The sequence below is a fragment of the Carassius gibelio genome, chromosome A3, assembly GCF_023724105.1.
Source record: "Carassius gibelio isolate Cgi1373 ecotype wild population from Czech Republic chromosome A3, carGib1.2-hapl.c, whole genome shotgun sequence".
Lineage (NCBI taxonomy): Eukaryota > Metazoa > Chordata > Actinopteri > Cypriniformes > Cyprinidae > Carassius > Carassius gibelio.
In genome coordinates this window covers 28,264,987-28,286,195 of record NC_068373.1, presented here as the reverse complement: position 1 = coordinate 28,286,195, position 21,209 = coordinate 28,264,987, and the positions used below count along the sequence as shown (strand labels likewise).

At 35.5% G+C, this 21,209-nt stretch overlaps 1 protein-coding gene across 3 annotated transcripts; it reads left to right on the top strand.

Moving 5' to 3' along the window:
- Positions 1-54: 54 nt before the first annotated feature.
- On the top strand, positions 55-19,939 carry LOC127955825 (probable G-protein coupled receptor 139). Of its 3 annotated transcripts, none has more exons than XM_052553492.1 (3): positions 55-255; positions 6,704-6,706; positions 18,612-19,939. In XM_052553492.1, exons 1-3 carry the CDS (start codon positions 132-134, stop codon positions 19,577-19,579), a joined length of 1,095 nt encoding a protein of 364 aa, XP_052409452.1. In that variant the 5' UTR covers positions 55-131; the 3' UTR covers positions 19,580-19,939. The 3 variants fall into 3 exon arrangements, with proteins under 3 accessions (XP_052409452.1, XP_052409451.1, XP_052409450.1); XM_052553491.1 differs by lacking the exon at positions 6,704-6,706 and adding an exon at positions 2,057-2,059; XM_052553490.1 differs by lacking the exon at positions 6,704-6,706.
- The last annotated feature ends 1,270 nt before the right edge of the window (positions 19,940-21,209 follow it).

The following is a 21,209-nucleotide window of genomic DNA, read 5'->3' as shown; positions in this document are numbered from 1 at the left end:
ATCGTCTGTGTCTCTCTGCTGCGCAGTCATCCTCCGGCTCCCACACGTGTCAGCTGGTTATTCCTCTGAATGTCCAGCGGTTTGGCTGTGGTTTGTCTCCTCTCTGGATCTTGAAGGAGAGCATAGAGGCCATGGAGCACAGTCACATCTTCACCGTGTTGTCCACCAACTCCAGTTCGTGGAGTCCTCGTGGTTGCCCTCTTGGACAGTTTCCCGTCATCTACTACAGTTCCTTGCTGTGCCTCGGCCTGCCTGGTAAGAAATATGCAAGAAAGATTTTCTGTATTAATAGTCTGACAATGCATGTGTTCATGCATGACTTTGTGTATTCATGACGTGCATGGGGTGAGATGAGTGCATTGTCCCTAATATTCACATTCGTACCCGTCAATACAGGTTTTTAACATTGAATCTTAAAATCTAGATTTTTTTTTTTTTTTTTTTTTGGATAAACCATGTTTTTATGCATAAATTTGTCTGTGCATATATGAAGTGCATAGGGGTGAGAGGAGTGCATTGTCCCAAAAATTCACATTTGTGGTTGATCAGTGCAGATTATTCATGCAGATTCTTAAAAGTTGTATTATTTAGTGCACAATGAAGTGCACAGGGCTGAGGCAAATGCATCATCCCCAGAATTCACATCAATGCAAGTTTTTCACTATGATATTATTTTTTTTGGTCCAACGTTATCTGGACTGTTTAGTGCACAATGGATGTTTTTTTATGCATAATTTTGCATATGAATGTGTGAAGAGCAAAGGGGTGAGAGAAGTGCATCACCCTAAAAATTCACACTTGTATCTGTAATGAAGGTTTTTCATCGAGATTCTTAAACTTATGATTATTTAGTGCACAATGCATGTTTTTTATCTGGATTTTTTTTTAATGTGCATTTGTGAAGTACAGTACATAAGATGAATGCATGGTTCCAAAAATGTACATCTGTGGTCAATCAGCACAGGTTTTTCAAGCAGATTCTTAAAATATTGATTAATTAGATACAATACGTTATTGCATGACTTTGTCTGTGTATTTATTATCGCACTTTGCTTTTGCTCCCACTTAATCTTGATTATATAGTAGCATCCTTGACCAAATGGTTTGTAACCTTGTGAGATACAACCATATTGGCATCAGAACTGAGGAAAAACACTGTTTCCAAAGGTCATCGATGACATTCAGTGTCTCACATTAAATATCAGCAAGAACAATTCCTGTTATTCCACAGATGCACAAATTAGATTCGGCTCTAACTGGAGTGACCTGGAGAGCAAGACCGATGATGCATTAGACGTCTTGAGTAGTCTTCATATTAATTGGCCTCAAGCTTAATATTCATCCTCCTGGACACTAAAATTACATTTTGTCCCTGCACAATTGGAGGTTGATTGCTCATTTATGACTAATGGTATTATTTGCAGGTGTGCTGAATGTTTTAGTCGAAGCTTCTCTTTCAGGTCGGACGCCATGTGGCACAGTTTCAGTGGAATGATTCGTAGTCAGATTGAGATAAATCGCCGTGCCCTTGAGCACAGCACTCAGCCTGAGCAGTTTACACAAATATTTTCATTTGCTTTAGAAGGCAGGCAGTCTTCCTGTTACTTGATTGCTAAATAGCAGCTTGAATGTCGACTCCGACACGGGTTGGTGGGACAAATAGGGATGTGATGAGATGAGATGAGATTTGAGTCTTTATTCAACACTGTGTGAAAGTCATCACACCTGGCAGTGATTTGAGTAGATGGAGGAGATAAAACAAGCAGAAACAGAGAGGAGGTGAAGAAGTAAAACCTCTTAAAGGCATTGTACACAGAAAGTGAGAAAAGCATAGATACCATATGGAAAGGGAATGAAAAAAGAGAGAGAGGCTGACTAAAAACAGGTGTGATTAAAGATGAAAGAGATGAAGAGTGATAGTTTTTGTTAGCAGTTGACGGATAACTATATATATACATACACACACACACACACACACACACACACACACACACATATATATATATATATATATATATATATATATAGATGTTGTTTAACAGTAGAAGTATAGCAGTAGGTATGTTGTGTGCAAATAATAAAATTAAATTACTTGTGCAGAGTTGGAACAGCTAAATACAGTAAATAGGCTTTTATGTCAAAAATTTTTCAACAATGTTCAGCTGTCAGTTAGAAGCTATTTAATTAGACACATGCCAACAGGGGCAGGTTGCTTGACATACTTTACCCAAAAAATAAAAAAAATAAAAATAAAGGCCAGATATTAAAACCAAAAAAAAATAAAAAATAATAAAAAACCTTGAATAACATATATAAGACACATTAATTTTAATTTATTACTGTGACATTTCATGTTGAACTTCACAGCTGTGAAGTGCATGGCATCTTGTTAAAATGAAATGTAAAGACTAAAAAAGAAAATAATAGTAGAATCCACATAAACCAGTGCGGCCGGATGAGCTCATGTCTGTTCGATTGATCGCTAGAGGTCGAGGCTCATTAAGGTCACTAATTGGAAGAGGTTGGTCTTATTTCATTGCCTTTTTCACACTGAAGGCTCGACTTTGAAGGACTGTTTGATTTATGTTTTTTGGTTCTGTTGAAGATGAAGGGTTTTCATCCAGAAGCTGACTATAACATCACCTTTGCAGGAAGGTCACAGATCCGCAGTAACGATCCTCTCACCGGCTCTACATCACCCTGGTGGTGTTATACTCCAGTTAAGAGGTAGAGCAAATGATTTTCAATTTAGGTAAATGATCCAGGGCGCTCTGAGAGCTCAACTTCTCGGAAAGGAAAGTGTTTGTGTCAGGACGATCAGCAAGTCAGGCCAAACTTTTAGGGTGAGAGTTTATGAACTCAGGGGAAAACTTTTTGCAAGCTTCACTGCAGTATCTTTTCAGATTTTGAGACACTGCTAAGATCTCTTCGCAAACTCTAGGAGAGACACATGTGAGTTTATTGGGGGCTCAATTCACCAACCATCATTGGTGAAATTGACTGATAAAAAATTTAGAAAATGTTTCAAAACTTCCAAAACAGTAAGGTCATGTGGCAACAATGTAGTATACTGTTTCAAATGGCTACTAAATACTGTATATACTACATTATGAAAAATAGCATGGAGAATGCAGTACTGTAAGCAATACTCTATTATTCTAGTCTGACACAGACGAGCATGTGGATTAAAAGCAAACTGAGCCATTACAATTTTCTGGGCCTCAGAATCCTGTACAAAGAGTCAAGTGAAATCAATATGCTTACGGTGTTGACCACAGCTAAATCGAAATGTCAGGAAATGTACAACCTCCAGGTCGCAAAGGATTCCTTTTGTTTGTCTAAATAAAGTACGTTCTCTGCGGGGCATCGGGAGAGATTAATCCAGTGAAAGAAAAACCACAAACAAAAGCTGAATGGACAGTGGAGATGAAAAAGAAGAATAAAGAGGATAAGGAAAGAAAAAAAAAGGAGCAGAGAGCTGGATTTGGTGAATCTGGATTTTATGTTGGATCGCAGTCTTAGTGACACTCTGATTCACATGAACACACTTAGATAAAGATGTCTGCGAGACTTAAAACTGATTCACACAATCGAGATCAGACACAATTTGTTAGAGACCACCAATAAGTTTAAGGCTCAAAACAAAACAAATGTTCACAATTAAACGAACACTCAACGTTACAATTATTAAGCCCCATTCACACCAAGAACGATAACAGTAAAGATAACGTTATCAGCATCCACACCAGCAAACAATATCATATGTTTATTCTAAGCACCTGTGCGTCTGCCCCTTTAAATTTTCAAGATCGTTATAGCAGGATGGATTCTGATTGGCTGTGATTTTGTCATTTATCAGCTGGAAAGAATTGTTCTGAAAATGATTTCAACTATATTGTTTCTCTGTGCCTTTATCGTTAGAGTTGTACTGTAATGTGGACTCCACTATTCTTTATACTGAGAATGATTTTTAGAAATATATCTTTATAGGCATAAGATCCTGTGGCTCAGTGATAGAGCATTGTGTAGCAGCGCAAAAGGTTGTGGGTTCGATTCCCGGAGAACACACATACATGGTAGAAAAAATATAGTCTGAATCTAAGCCGCTTAAAGTGTCTGCTAAATGTAATGTAAATGTAGTCATCATGGTTGGTGTGAACGGCCTTTGAGACTATTAAAAAAAAAAAAAACTTCTGAGACCAAAACTATTACCTAAAATGTGTAATGTAATAGATTACGAAAATAACTATAATAGTGTCATGTAATTTGGAATCAGTAACTAAAATTTGTAAATAATCTTCCCAACACTGGAAACTAAATTTCAAAAACGACATAATTTGATGCAAATGAGAGAGAAATGAGCTATTGAATTTCATTTAAAAAATATCATTACTATGTCTAGAAACAATCAATAGTAATGTGAAGAAGAAATCAAATAATTCAATTCAGTTGTAATAGAGTTCAGGCTGTTGTCACTGAATTTAGACACAAAAATAACCTTCATTGTCCTGTTTGTGATCCAGAACAAAAAATCATTGAGTTTGATGCTGGAAAGCTTGTTTTGTGCAGCCTGTAGGAAAGACAAATCTAAAATGAGATCTTAGTTGTTTCTTTAAGAAAGCAATGACATCAAAAGCAGACATTTGTCTCCTGAATCTAAGGATTTTCTCTTGCTAAAAAGAGTCCAGGTATCTCACACGAATTTCAGAAGAGCTCTCTCAAATGTGTTCGGATTTGCTAAGATGCCAAAGTTTGAGATTAAAGTCAAAGATCTTAAAATGAACTCAAACCCATCTCTTTAAATTCTCTCACAAAAAAAAAAAAAAAAAAAAAAATCATTTTATAGCTCAATCTAGGTCAAGGTTCTGTAGAATCTAATTTATATACCATTAACAGATAGAAAATCAAATTACAGAAATCAAAACATAATATTGACAAACGTGTACAAAAAAGTACAAAATTAACAGTAATAACCTAAAAGATAATCATTCTGAACCTGGTATATGCGTTCATCTTGTCTTCCTGCGGCGATACTAGGCACACACTTCATTGCAGCTGATTGAATCCTCATGAAACCGTTTTTCTGAGCAAGTGCCATTCACTTCTGCTACTTCTGTCTTTCTACCAGTAGGATGGGAAATGTAATGTGGTTAGAACAAATGTTATCGAAGCCAGACAGTTGAAGGCTCATCTCATTACTAAAATGGCCAATTCAAGGTTGTTTGCCGATCAAAAAACATGGCTGAAAACACATTCATGTGTCAGCTAACCTGCCTTTAAACACAACAGGTGAGGAGAGTTTATTTTTAATTTTGTTAAAACACAAAATAATGACGCTTCTCCTGAATTTGCCAAGTGGAGGATGCAGTTTATCTATGTATAGATTTTAGAATACATATTGTTAACTCATGATAATTAGCTAGCTAACTAGCTACCTGATGCTAACTTGAGGTAATATTTAAATGTAATGTCCAAAAAAAAAAAACACAAGATAGAAAATTCCCAACCACCTAGTTAGAATACATGTAATGGAAAAACTAAGCGGGGACGTATTCCCCACTCTACCCATGCAAAAATCACATTTATAAAAGAAAAAAAGTCAGAAAAAAGTCAAACAATTTAATCTGGATCGATATGAATTTACATAACCTCCACGGAAATAAGACACTCACTTGTGTCTTGATTTCCCTTATGAATTTCGCATGTTTAATCAACCACATTTAGCAGTGGTATTAAATAATGCAGCAAAACAAGATACATTTTCAGATTCACAGCTGTTATCCCTAACTGTTCAGTTCTTACATGGGGTATGGCAAGTCAGATTAGCACATCACATGTAGTAGGTCATTTGGTTATTTCATGCATACAGAAAATGTTAATGTTTCTGTAACTACATACTTCAAAATAAAAACTCCTTTAAGTCTCCTAAGCTATGAAAGACTAACCCCTGTGCACTAAAATGTTTGTGAGTTCAACCAAAAGATAGATGTCTTAGTTTGCATTTTTAATATCTGGGTGTGTGTGTTCTAAATATGTAAAACTTGCAACTTTTATTCAAACATGATGCAAATGAATCAATCAAACCTATCTCTGTCTGTCTCTCCATTTGTGTGTACGTCTTTAAGAGGATGCTGGTGTGCCTGAGATTGCCCGTGTTTATGCAAATGTGTATGTGTGAGTTTGAAGCTGGAGTCTTTGTAATTTGTAATCAGCTGATGTTCTGGAACTGTGAAGTGCGATTCTCCAGACTCCTGACTGGCATATGTAATCCAATTCCATCTTTATTAGCTGCACGAATGACTGTCAGACAGGCAGAGACACACCATGGGTGCAAAGCACTTTGAAGTTTTCAACCAGTATATCATTCCATGCAGCAGCCCATTGGATACAGCTAGGCCATGGTAGGAAATTTGCTGCAACTTTTGGTGAATTACTTTTTTAGGTTAACATATCGCAGAATATTTATTTTTTATAAGGCCTTATCCTCCATGCGTCCCCTACCTCTGTGTGAAATGATTTGGCTTAAATGAAGGCAATGCTTTTGTGTGCACGCTCTTTTTATCACAGTGAGAGGTCATGACAATTGCTGGTCATTTCTTCTGCCCGTACATCTCATGCTGGCTGTGCATGACCCACAAACAAAACTGGTTTGGATGAAAGCAAGGTAGTGAAAAGGTCTAGAAGAGGAAAGGGTGGATGCTAGAGGGTCTCTGCGTATCCTTGGGTCTTTTTTCTGGGTCATTGTGACATGGACGTAGAGCACTGCATAAGCACCAGCGATTGGATGAAGTGAACATGTTGCTGCTGCTTGTTCAGTTTTCACTGAAGGTCACAGTGAGAGCTGTGGAGGAAAACAGGCAGGCAGGAAGAAGAGGGACGACTTGAATGACAAAGTCTCAGAAGGTCAAGTTCTCTCATGCATTTGAATATGTGTTAACTTGAGTGTGCTTGTGTGTCAAAGTGTGAATGTGCATGTGTGTGAATTTGAGTGTGTATGTGTGGATGCATGCACCTGAATGTTAATGTACACATCTTAACACATATGAATGCATGCGTGCAAATGCTTCTGAATTGTGTATGATCTTTTGCATGTGGCTGTATGTGCATGCATGTGAATTTGATTGTGTGAATGTGTTAGTGTGTGTATGCATGTTAATATTTGTGCATGTATGGCAAGCCAAATTAACTTTTATTCATTCGCAGGATATGTATTCTTGATATCAACAATTCAATTTTCACTAGTAACAATGTTAATTCTTGATATCAACAATTACATTTCCACTAGTAACAATTAGAATTTTTGATATCAACAATTACATTTCAACTAGTAACAATGTAAATTCTTGATATCAACAATTACCTTTCCACTAGTAACAATGCTAATTCTTGATATCAGGAATTATATTTCAACTAGTAACAATGTTAATTCTTGATATCAATTATTTTTAACCTGGGAATGCCAATAGGCAAGCCAAATTAACTTTTATTCATTCGCAGGATATGTATTTTTGATATCAACAATTCAATTTTCACTAGTCAAAATGTTAATTCTTGATATCAGGAATTAGATTTCTACTAGTAACAATTGCTATTTTTGATATCAACAATTCAATTTCCACCAGTAACAATGTTAATTTTTGATATCAGGAATTAGATTTCTACTAGTAACAATTGCTATTTTTGATATCAACAATTCAATTTCCACTAGTAACAATGTTAATTCTTGATATCAGGAATTGTATTTTCACTAGTTAAATGTCACCATAGACTTCCATTCAAATTTAATTGTTGATATCAAGAATTGCTTTCTTACTAGTTGAAATTCCGATTTCACATATCAGAAATACAATTCTTACTAGTAAAGACCTTTATTTTTGATATCAGTAATCACATGGTTACTAGTACTAGACGTCGATTCTTGATATCAACAATTTAATTGTTGATATCAACAATTTAATTCTTGATATCAACAATTTAATTGTCACTAGTGACAATGTTCATTTCTGATATCATGAATGTGATTGTTACTAGTAAGAAAGCCATTTTAGATATCAGAAATTATATTGATATCAGAAATTATTTTTCAGATATCAAAAATAACAATTGTAACATGTTGAAATACATTTACTGATATCAAGAATTAACATTTCAACTAGTAACAACTAAATTGTTGATATCAAGAATTCACATTGTTACTAGTAACAAAGTAATTATTGATATCAACAAAGGCAGTTGATATCTGAAATCGTCCTTGCAACTAGTGAAAATAGAATTACTGATATCTTAAATAACATTTTAACTAGTAAAAATACTTTTACAGATATGTAGAAATGCCATTTTTACATGTAAGAATAGCTATGGTAATGAGATCATGAATATTAATGAGATTTTCGACACTCCTCCTTTTTCAGCATTTGCCAAAGATGGCAGAAGAACGTCCACGTGCAGAAACGGCTCCTCTTTTATTTATTTTTGTCAGTGAAACTTGAAAAATTATATTATGGCCGGATTCATTTGTAAAAAAAATTGTTAATTGTAAAAAAAAAAAAAAAAAAAAAAAAAAAACATTTATGCTGTTTCCTTTTATTGGCCACCAAGTCCTTCGGATAATTAAAAGAAAAGTGAACAAGGCATTAATTTAGTTTTATAAATAACTTCATGTCGCTTTTTCAGGTGTTTATTTTTGTTTTTATTACACTTTCTTCTGATACATCAAATAAAAAACAAATCTAAAGGAAAAAATATAACAGATAACAATGCATCATACAAACGGTTTACTGGACTTTTTTTTTTTTTTTTTTTTTTTGAATATCGTTGGCTACATTGAATGAGTCGTGTCCTAAAAGGAATAATTTTTTATATAACATGTTAACCGGTTCTTGAAGCATCGGTGGACAAGAGGAATGGTAAATATATGTATACTGTTATACAAGCTGTATACTCACTACTTTACATTGTAGCAAAGTATCATTTCTTCAGGTATTGTCATATTAAAAGCTATAATAATAATACGAAACGTGAGAGGTGTACTCAAAGCCAGTCAGGCCATCAGTCCCTACAATCTGTAATGCAAGACTCTAGAAAAAGAATAGCACTTATTTTTGTTACACCCACAATCTATACAGGTGTTCCGGTAATTCTTTAAAGTTAAAGTAATGCTCAGAACCGATTAAACAAGGTACAATTCACAATGACGGTGAGAAAAAAAAAAACATGTTTTATTAAAATAATCATTCTAAATAATTCATACATGACAAACAGCTGAAAACGATAATAAATACAAACACAACTGTATAAATAAAAGCGGAAAAAGATTAGAAACATGCACATCAGCACCACACTCTATTTAGCATAACACCGCCTGCAATAGGCTACTGGGTGAACTGGAATGTGGTAACATATTCCTAGTACACAGATTCCACATATTCCACATAGCCATTTCTCTCTAAATTGCTTTCGATATATAATCGAAAAAGTGTCTTAAATAAATGTTAAGTAATGTAACGTCATAAGTCTGATTGCAAATTTTAATCGATGTATTTCTAATGGATGCAATGCACACTAATGCTATTTAATTTGAAATTAAATGCCATCCAAAGGGTAACTTTCCGGAGCTCCTACAACTAGCCCTAACCTTACCCAATATCCATGTTATTTTTCACTTTTCGATAATTTCGTTGAGTTTTATTGAAAATACATGCCTTTCCGATGTGATACGGGACGTGAAAAGGATAAAGAAAGAGCTCGGCAAAAGGCGGAATCGAACCCAGGTCCGTCGCGTCAAAACGTACATGTTTGGCGCTTAACCATCTGCGCCACAGAAAACGATAATATTCCAATGTCTTTTAACACTTTTGACAAACACTACCCTACGTTTGTAGGTGGAGTCAAATCGTCCCTGTCGAAATAAAAACAAAATAATTATTAAAAATAGCCTACAGGAGCGTTTTATTTTCATAAGAGGGCAATCGAATGTGCCCATTCTCTTTTGTGCTCTGTATCTTGAAGTTTATCCGCCATAAACATTCATAAAAGGTTGCACTCGTCATTAAATTATGCACATATCCAAAAAGGAGTTCATTGCTATGCACATATCCAAAAAGGAATTCATGATAACTAAAATAACAATTTTTACTAGTGAAAATGTAATTTTAACATGTAACAATTAAGTTAAAGATATCAAGAATTATGTGTATTACTAGTTGCAATTTCATTTTTGATATGATAAACGCATTTTTGCATTTCTGATGACGTCATTTGTGATATCAAGAATACGTGTCGTTACTAGTGGAAATGTAATTGTTGATATCAACAATTCAATTGTTGATATCAAGAATTGACGTTGGTACTAGTAACGTGTGATTACTGATATCAAAAATAAAGGTCTTTACTAGTAAGAATTGTATTTCTGATATGTGAGATCGGAATTTCAACTAGTAAGAAAGTAATTATTGATATCAACAATTAAATTTGAATGGAAGTCTATGGAGGCATTTAACTAGTGAAAATACAATTCCTGATATCAAGAATTAACATTGTTACTAGTGGAAATTGAATTGTTGATATCAAGAATTAACATTGTTACTAGTGAAAATTGAATTGTTGATATCAAGAATTAACATTGTTACTAGTGGAAATTAAATTGTTGATATCAAAAATAGCAGTTGTTACTAGTAGAAATCTAATTCCTGATATCAAGAATCAACATTTTAACTAGTGAAAATCGAATTGTTGATATCAAGAATTAACATGGTTACTAGTGACAAATAAATTGTTGATATCAAGAATTAAATTGTTGATATCAAGAATTAAATTGTTGATATCAAGAATCGACGTCTGTACTAGTAACCACGTGATTACTGATATCAAAAATAAAGGAGATCATGAATATTAATGAGATTTTCCGACACCCCTCGTTCAAGCGTCAGCATTGGCCAAAGATGGCAGAAGAACGTCCACGTGCAGAAACGGCTCCTCCTTTATTTAATTTATTTTTTCGTTGAAACTTCAAAATTATATTATGGCTGGATTATTATTATTATTATTATTATTATTATAATTTTGTTTGTTAATTGTAAAAAAGTAAGTTGATGCTGTTTATTTTTATTGGCCACCAAGTCCTTCGGATACTTAAAAGGAAAATTGAACAAGGCATTCTTTTAGTTTTAAAAGTGTCTTTATGTCGTTTTTTCAGGCGTTTATTTTTGGTTTTATTACACTTTCCTCTAATACATCAAATAAAAAATAAAAAACAACCAAAAGGAAAAACATTAAAGGGGATAATGCATCATACAAACGTTTTACTGGACCTTTTTTTTTCTTTTCTTTTTTTATAATATCGCTGGCTACCTGAATGAGTCGTGTCCTAATATGCATTATGAAGCAGCGGTGGACAAGAGGAATGATAAAGTCTATTGAACCTCTTTCTCATGTCTGTCTCAGCCATTTCAATGTTATGAAAGCCCATGAAACCTTGGGCTTGGATTTCACCAGAGCATCACATGTTGCCACTGGAGTCCTCTTCCAGATCTTAGAGACCTTGTGCTCTTCCACCTTCCATTTGACGATGCCCATGCTTGACCAATCCATCACCTTTCACCTCAGCTTCTTTAGCAATGCAGTGGTCGTCTTGAAGGTGTGTTTGGGGTCGTTATCATGTTGGAATACTTCCCTGTGGCCCAGTCTCTAAAGGGAGGGGATCATGCTCTGCTTCAGTATTTCACAATACACGTTGGCATTCATGGTTCCCTCAGTGAACTGTATCATCTCCCCAGTACCGGCAGCACTCATGCAGCCCCAGACCATGACACTTCCACCACCATGCTTGACTGAAGGCAAGACACATTGTCTTTGTACTCCTCACCTGGTCGCCGCCACACGCTTGACACTATCTGAAGGGAATACGTTTATTTTGGTCTCATCAGATCACAGGACATGGTTCCAGTAATGTCTTTAGTCTGCTTGTCTTCAGCAGACTGTTTGCAGGCTTTCTTGTGCATCATCTTCAGAAGAGACTTCCTTCTGGGACGACAGCCCTGCAGACCAATCTGATGCAGTCTGAGCACTGACAGGCTGACCCCCCACCCCTTCAACCTCTGCAGCAATGCTGGCAGCACTCATACGTCTATTTCCCAAACACGACATCTGGATATGATGCTGAGCACGTGCACTCAACTTCTTTGGTTGACCATGGCGAGGCCTGTTCTGAGTGAAACCTATCCTGTTAAACCACCGTGCTGCAGCTCAGTTTCAGTGTCTTGGCGATGTTCTTATCGTCCACGTCATCTTTATGTAGAGCAACAATTCTTTTTTTCAGATCCTCAGAGAGTTCTTTGCCATGAGGTGCCGTGTTGAACTTCCAGTGACCAGTATGAGAGAGTGAGAGCTAGATTAACACACCTGCTCCCCATTCACACCTGAGATCTTGAAACACTAACGAGTCACATGACACCAGGGAGAGAAAATGGCTAATGGACCCAATTTGAAAATTTTCACTTAGGAGTGTACTCACTTTTGTGGCCGGCGCTTTAGACATTAATGGGTATGTGTTGAGTTATTTTGAAGGGACAGTAAATTTACACTGTTATGCAAGCTGTACACTCACTACTTTAAATTGTAGCAAAGTGTCATTTCTTCAGTGTTGTCACATGAAAAGGTATAATAAAATGTTTACAAAAATGTGAAGAGTGTACTGCACTTCTGTGAGATACTGTATATTTAATCAAGTTTGTTTTATTGGGGTAAATTATCTACAAGCTTTAAACATATTTCTATGCACACCAATAATATTAAACTACTGTCGCTACACTACGGTTATACACATTTATTGCATTTATTTTCAATTCAGCCAGAAACCTATGAGTTATGATGGATCATCAGTTATACTTCACAGACCACATTGCTACAACGAGCCAGTCCTGCAGATTTGCCTTATACAACATTAGGAAGATTAGACCCTTCCTGTCAGAGTAAGCCACAGAACTTCTTGTCAACTCTCCAGACTGGACTATGGTAATGTCCTCCTGGCTCTTCCTGCATGTACTATCAAGCCTTTGCAAATGATCCAGAATGCAGCAGAAAGGGTTGTCTTTAATGAGTCAAAAAAAGCTGACGTTACTCCTCTCCTCATCAAGTTACACTGGCTACCAGTAGCCGCTCGCATCAGATTCAAGGTACTGATGCTTGCCTACAAGACGACCACTGGCACGACACCAACATACCTAAACTCACTGGTTAAATCATATGTGCCCTCCAGAAGTTTGCACTCTGCAAGTGAACGACGCCTTGTGGTGCCATCCCAAAGAAATTCAAAATCACTCTCACGGACCTTTTCCTGGACTGTGCCCAGCTGGTGGAATGACCTCCCAATCTCAATTCGTACAGCTGAGTTTTTACTCATTTTCATGAAACATCTTAAGACTCATCTTTTTCACAAGCACTTAACCAACTAATACTAGCACTTTTCTTTCTTTTCATATTTAATATAAAAAAAAAAAACCTGGATATGCGTTCTGTACTAGACTAACTGAGACTTGTCATGGCACTTGTATACTGTTGTTGTTCTCTTGTTGACCTGACTGCTTCTATTGTTCTCATTTGTAAGTCGCTTTGGATAAAAGAGTCTGCAAAATTATTAAATGTAAATAAAACTGAAAAAGGCTTAGAAGAATCCTTAGAAATCTGAAAAATTAATACCACAGCCTTAATCTTTCAGTTGAATTGGCTGATAGTTTAGAGTTTGATTTTGCCAGGGGCTATTTGAATACAATGAATTATATTTACACTAAGTGAAAATAGCATATTTTATTAGCAATAGATTCTATTTACACTTTTTAATAAATATGAGTATTTTCTTACAGTAATAGTTTGATGCTGTTCGTGCTACTTAGTGCAAGTAGTGACCAATATGTGCACCTCATTATTGTTGTAGGCCACATTATAAAACAGTATAGGCTACAATAATAACATACTGAGAGTAAATTATAATTGTTATTTACAAATGATTAAATGGAAACCGTCCCTACAACTAGCCCTAGCCTTACACAATCTCCACGTTATTTTTCACTTTTCGATAATTTCGTTGAGTTTTATTGAAAATATATGCCTTTCGATGTGATAGGGGACGTGAAAAGGGTGAAGTAAAAAGCTCGGCAGAAGGCGGGATCGAACCCAGGTCTGTCGCCTCCAATAGCGATTGCTTCGCGCCCTACCACCTGCGCCACAATCATTGATCGCTTTTAGATGTCTTTTTGCAGTTTTGACAAACACTAACACGCGTTGGTAGGCGGAGTTAAATAGTCTCTGTCAAAATAAAATACAAATAATTATAAAAAATAACCTACAGAAGTGTTTAATTTTCATGAGAAGGCAATCGAATGTGCCCATTCTCTTTTGGGCTCTTTATTTTGTCGTTTATCAGCAATAAGCATTCATAAAGGGTTGCACTCGTCATTAAATTATGCACATATCCAAAAAGGAGTTCATTGATATGCACATATCCAAAAAGGAATTCATGATATCTAAAATAAAACTTTTTACAAGTGAAAATGTAATTTTAACATGTAACAATTAAGTGAAAGATATCAATAATTATGTGTATTACTTGTTGTAATTTCATTTTTGATATGATAAACGCATTTCTGCATTTCTGATGACGTCATTTTTGATATCAAGAATACGTGTCCTTACTAGTGAAAATGTAATTGTTGATATCAAGAATTAAATTGTTGATATCAAGAATTAAATTGTTGATATCAAGAATTAAATTGTTGATATCAAGAATCGACGTCAGTACTAGTAACCATGTGATTACTGATATCAAAAATAAAGGTCTTTACTGGTAAGAATTGTATTTCTGATATGTGAAATCGGAATTTCAACTAGTAAGAAAGCAATTCTTGATATCAACAATTAAATTTGAATGGAAGCCTATGGTGACATTTAACTAGTGAAAATACAATTCCTGATATCAAGAATTAACATTGTTACTAGTGGAAATTGAATTGTTGATATCAAAAATAGCAATTGTTACTAGTAGAAATCTAATTCCTGATATCAAAAATTAACATTGTTACTAGTGGAAATTGAATTATTGATATCAAGAATTAACATTTTTACTAGTGAAAATTGAATTGTTGATATCAAAAATAGCAATTATTACTAGTAGAAATCTAGCTCCTGATATCAAGAATCAACATTTTAACTAGTGAAAATCGAATTGTTGATATCAAGAATTAACATTGTTACTAGTGACAATTAAATTGTTGATATCAAGAATTTAATTTTTGATATCAAGAATCGACGTCTGTACTAGTAACCACGTGATTACTGATATCAAAAATAAAGGAGATCATGAATATTAATGAGATTTTCCGACACTCCTCGTTCTAGCATCATCATTGGCCAAAGATGGCAGAAGAACGTCCACTTGCAGAAACGGCTCCTCCTTTATTTATTTGATTTGTTGTTTTGAAACTTGAAAATTATATTGAGGCTGGATTCATTTTTGTAAATCGATGCTGTTTCTTTTTTTTTTGGCCACCAAGTCCTTCGGATAATTAAAAGGAAAAAATGAACAAGGCATTCATTTAGTTTTAAAAATAACTTCATGTCGTTTGTTCAGGGTTTTATTTTTGGTTTTATTACACTTTCTTCTAATAGCCTATATCAAATAAAAAAAATACATCCAAAAATAAAAACAGGTAATAATGCATCATACAAATATTTTACTGGACTTTATTATTATTATTATTTGGAATATCGTTGACATGAATGAGTCGTGTCCTAATAGGAATTATTTTTATATAACATGTTGTCCGGTTCTTGAAGCATCGGTGGACAAGAGGACTGGTAAATAAATTTACACTGTTATACAAGCTGTACACTTGTAGCAAAGTGTCATTTCTTCTGTAGATACTGTATATTTAATCAAGTTTGTTTTATTGGGGTAAATGATCTACAAGCATTTAACATATTTCTATGCACACTAATAACATTAAACTACTATTGCTACACTACAGTTATACACATTTATTGCATTTATTTTCAATAAATAAATCCTTATAATCTTGCTCCCTCTAGTGGATAAACGTAATATCACAGCCATCATCTTCCACTTGAAATTGGCTGATAGTTTAGAATTTGATTTTGGCAGGGGCTATTTGAATACAATGAATTATATTTACACTAAGTGAAAATAGCATATTTTATTAGCAATAGATTGTATTTACCTTATTTGATAATATGAGTATTTTCTTACAGTAATAGTAGTTTGATGCTGTTTGTGTTGCTTATTGCAAGTAGTGACCAATATGTGCACCTCATTATTGTATTAGGCTACATTATAAAACAGTATAGGCTACAATAATAACATATTGAGAGTAAATTATAATTGTTATTTACAAATGATTAAATGGAAACCTTCCCTACAATTAGCCCTAGCCTTACACAATATCCACGTTATTTTCCACTTTTCGATAATTTCGCTGAGTTTTATTGAAAATATATGCCTTTCGATGTGATAGGGGACGTGAAAAGGGTGAAGTAAAAAGCTCGGCAGAAGGCGGGATCGAACCCGGGTCTGTCGCCTCCAAAAGCAATTGCTTCGTGCTTTACCGTCTGCGCCACATTAACCGATAGGATAATGATGTCTTTTTGCACTTTTGACAAACATTAACACGCGTTGGTAGGCGGAGTTGAATATTCTCTGTCAAAATAAAATGAAAATAATTATTAAAAATAGCCTACAGGAGCATTTTATTTTCACGAGAGGGCAATCGAATGTGCCCATTCTCTGTTGGACTCTTTACCTTGTCGTCTATCCTCCATAAACATTCATAAAGGGTTGGACTCGTCATCAAATTATGCACATATCCAAAAAGGGGTTCATTGATATGCACATATCCAAAAAGGAATTAATGATATCTTAAATTACAATTTTTACTAGTGAAAATGCAATTTTAACATGTAAGAATTAAGTTACTGATATCAAGAATTAAGTGTATTACTAGTTGTAATTTCATTGTTGATATGATGAACTTATTTCTGCGAGTGATGACGTCATTGTTGATATCAAGAATACGTGTTGTTACTAGTGGAAATGTAATTGTTGATATCAAGAATTCAATTATTGATATCAACAATTAAATAGTTGTTATCAAGAATTAAATTGTTGATATCAACAATTCACATGTTTAAATGTTAAAACGGCGCCAAAACTATTACAGATATCAAAATGCATTTGTTACTAGTTACAATTCTAAATTCACATATCAGCTTTGTATTTCTTACTAGTAAAAATATAATTTTTGATATCAACAATGACATTTTTACTAGTAAAAATGTGAATTCTTGATATCAACAATTTAGTTGTTACTAGTTGAAATGTTAATTCTTGATATCAAAAATGTAATTGTTACTAGTGACACTGTTCATTTCTGATATCTGAAAATGTATTTCTGATATCAACAATTGGGAGGGTAATTTCTGATATCTAAAATGGCATTCTTACTAGTAACAATCACATTCATGATATCAGAAATGAACATTGGCACTAGTGACAATTAAATTGTTGATATCAAGAATTAAATTGTTGATATCAACAATTAAATTGTTGATATCAAGAATAGACGTCTTTACTAGTAACCATGTGATTACTGATATCAAAAATAAAGGTCTTTACTAGTAAGAATTGTATTTCTGATATGTGAAATCGGAATTTCAACTAGTAAGAAAGCAATTCTTGATATCAACAATTAAATTTGAATGGAAGCCTATGGTGACATTTAACTAGTGAAAATACAATTCCTGATATCAAGAATTAACATTGTTACTAGTGGAAATTGAATTGTTGATATCAAAAATAGCAATTGTTACTAGTAGAAATCTAATTCCTGATATCAAAAATTAACATTGTTACTAGTGAAAATGTAATTGTTGATATCAAAAATTCTAATTGTTACTAGTGGAAATGTAATTGTTGATATCAAGAATTAACATTGTTACTAGTAAAAATTGAATTGTTGATATCAAGAATACATATCCTGCGAATGAATAAAAGTTAATTTGGCTTGCCATAGTGCATGTGTGCAAATGTATCTAAATTGCAGTGCATGTCTGTGAACTTATTAATTTGACTACATGTATTTGCGTTTTTGCATGTGAATACACACGTGAACTTGTCTAAATGCACATGCTTTCAAATATGCTTGCATGTGTGTGAATGTGTGCATGTGAAATGGTGACTGTACATGGATGGTTATTTGAGTGTTTGCATGCGAAAGCATGTGCATGAAAATGAATGCATGTTTTTAATTAGCGCATGCAATGTTGTAAATGCACGTTAACGTGTGTGTGCATGTATGAATGTATGATTTTGCAGTAGGAAATGTGGAGCAGCTTTTGATTTTGCCTTCTCTAAATATTGTTACTATTTGTGGCACTGAAATTCCAGTGCAATATTGTATGACTCATTCTCTACACCCATAAGTTTAACAAAGATGCATTTTATCACCTGTAAGTGCCATTTATCTGCTAAGATTGACTTCAACACTCCCCCCCTCTCTCTCTTTCTTTCTTTTTCTGCTCTCTCCATTTCTTCTCATGTTCCACAGCAAACATCCTCACTGTGATCATCCTTTCTCAGCTGGTGCTGCGGCGACAGAAATCCTCCTATAACTACCTACTGGCCCTGGCTGTAGCCGACATCCTTGTCCTGTTGTTGATCGTGTTCGTGGACTTCTTGTTGGAGGACTTTATTCTCGGAGTGCCTCTGCCCCACTCGCTCAACAAAGCGGTGCAGGTGCTGGAGTTCTCCTCCATCCACACCTCCATCTGGATCACGGTTCCCCTGACTGTGGACCGTTACATCGCTGTGTGCCATCCGCTGCGCTACCACACCGTCTCCTACCCGGCCCGAACTCGCAAAGTGATCTTGGCGGTGTACGTTGGCTGCCTGATCACCAGCATCCCGTATTACTGGTGGCCGGAGCTGTGGCACGGCCTGCCGGGAACAAGTGCCAGTGGTCGCAGCAGCAGCGCAGGCCAGCATGTGTTGGTTTGGGTCCACTGTGCAACGGTTTACCTGCTCCCCTGCTCCGTGTTCTTCTCACTCAATGCCATCATTGTACGCAAGCTCCGTTGCCGCCGTAGCTGCTTCCGTCTGCGTGGCTACTCCACCGGAAAAACCACGGCCATCCTGCTGGCCATCACCTCAGTGTTCGCTGTGCTTTGGGCACCACGCACCCTCATGATCCTTTACCACCTTTACACAGCCCAACCGGCAATGCCTGGACCGGCCAGGCTGCTGCATTTGGTCACAGACGTGGCGAACATGCTGGCGCTGCTCAACACAGGTGTCAACTTCTTCCTGTACTGCTTCATCAGCAAACGTTTCCGCAGGATGGCTGGCATGGTGCTAAAGGCCCTTTTCCGGTGCAGGAAGCAGCAACCACCATTTTACACCAGTCACAATTTCTCCATCACCAGCAGCCCTTGGATCTCACCAGCCAACTCACACTGCATCAAGATGTTGGTGTACCAGTACGACAAGAACGGCAAACCAGTTTGCATATCCTCCTGAACGCCAGCTCGAGTCATGCCATTCCAATATAATGCTGGCTACTAAGTCAGGCGAGCTTGGGAAAAGTCCTTCCCGACTGAGCTGAGCTGAAGGCGGTGATCAGTTTGTTGGAAAGTGCCTCAACGAGAGATCCAGTGTCAGGTTCAGAGACATCTTAAGGCCAAAACATTGTGCTTTTTCTGGCAAAAAAAGAGGAGAGGTCATTAAGCGATAACATGCTAATGCCTTTCAGGATTTTAATGCAAAAAAAGACTCATCTCAAAGTAAAGAGAAATTTTAAAAGGCTCACATTCCAGGAAATGACTGTCCAATTAGACAAATATACATCTTGATGTGATTTAAAGAGTTTGTATCTAGTAGGGCTGGGCAATATATAAATATTTTTATTTTGAATATATATATATATATATATATATATATATATATATATATATATTGCTAAATTTTAAAATCTAATTTACAATGATCTCTTATATACATTGCATTTACACATTTTTAGTTTAATTCATTATGGAAGCCTGGTTCCGCCACAGAACAAAAAAAAATATCACAATTGTGGGATTCTTAATCGTAATCTGAGAAAAATCGCGATTCTGAGACAAAAGTTATTATTTTTTTTACCTCAGAATTGGACTTAAGAAGTCAGAATTGCAATATATAAACTTATATAAGAGAAAAAAAATTGATTTGGCAGATATAAACTTCAGTGGCAGTTCAGTTATTCAGCGGCAGAAATTGACTTTCTTGAGTGGTTACAATGCTCAATGCTGTTAAACATAAAAATTAGAAACCTTTGATATTTTTCACAAAGCACTTACACATGGCCATGGGAGCATTTAAAAGCCCACATAACAGTGGTCTTTTTTGTCTTATACAAACTAAACTTTTAATATTATCACTACATACAATATTCCCTACAATTTATCTTCAGCAGAGACACAGCGATAGTTTCTCCAATATTTGATGTATCGCCCAGCCCTTGTCTTTAGTATGGTTTCATTTGAATGCACACCAAAGCAACATTTTACAAGAAGACAAAGGGGATTCAAAGCTGGTGCCAACGAGATGTTACTGTATGTGACCCATCTTTCCCCGCTCACCTTCTCGGTGCAGAGACAGAGCACTCCCTCCCTTTGTGACATTAAAAAGCCATGCTGGCATTTTCCTTTATTATGCTGTCGGACTCCAAGGGCCGGTCGCAAACAACACAAGCTCTTATTAAAGAATCAAGCCTTTAGATATGATCAGTGCTGCAAACCTGCTTCTTTATTGCTGTCTGATGAAGAAGAATAACAAAAACACAAAGACTTCTGCTTCAGCAAAAAAAGCTTCTGGTGCAACTGACTGTTAAGTGTACAGTGAAAGCAAAAACAAAAAAAAACCTTTAGAGAGGAATCGTTCTTTATTAGTTAAATCAATATTCTAAACAGCGTCGACACTCATTGCTCAGTACATGAACAGATTTTCTATCACAGTGACAAACACTAAATAATTAAGACTTTTCAACGTCTACCATACACGTATACACACTCATTTATCCTTTGCTGGGCAGCCTCAAGAAAGAAAGAAAGCGAAAAAGAGAGCACTTTTCAAATCAAAAAATCAATTTCTGTCTCCAGAATGAGCTATG

Excerpts from the sequence above, each read along its gene's own strand:
- LOC127955825 (XM_052553492.1), top strand. The coding sequence starts at position 132 with ATGGAGCACAGTCACATCTTCACCGTGTTGTCCACCAACTCCAGTTCG.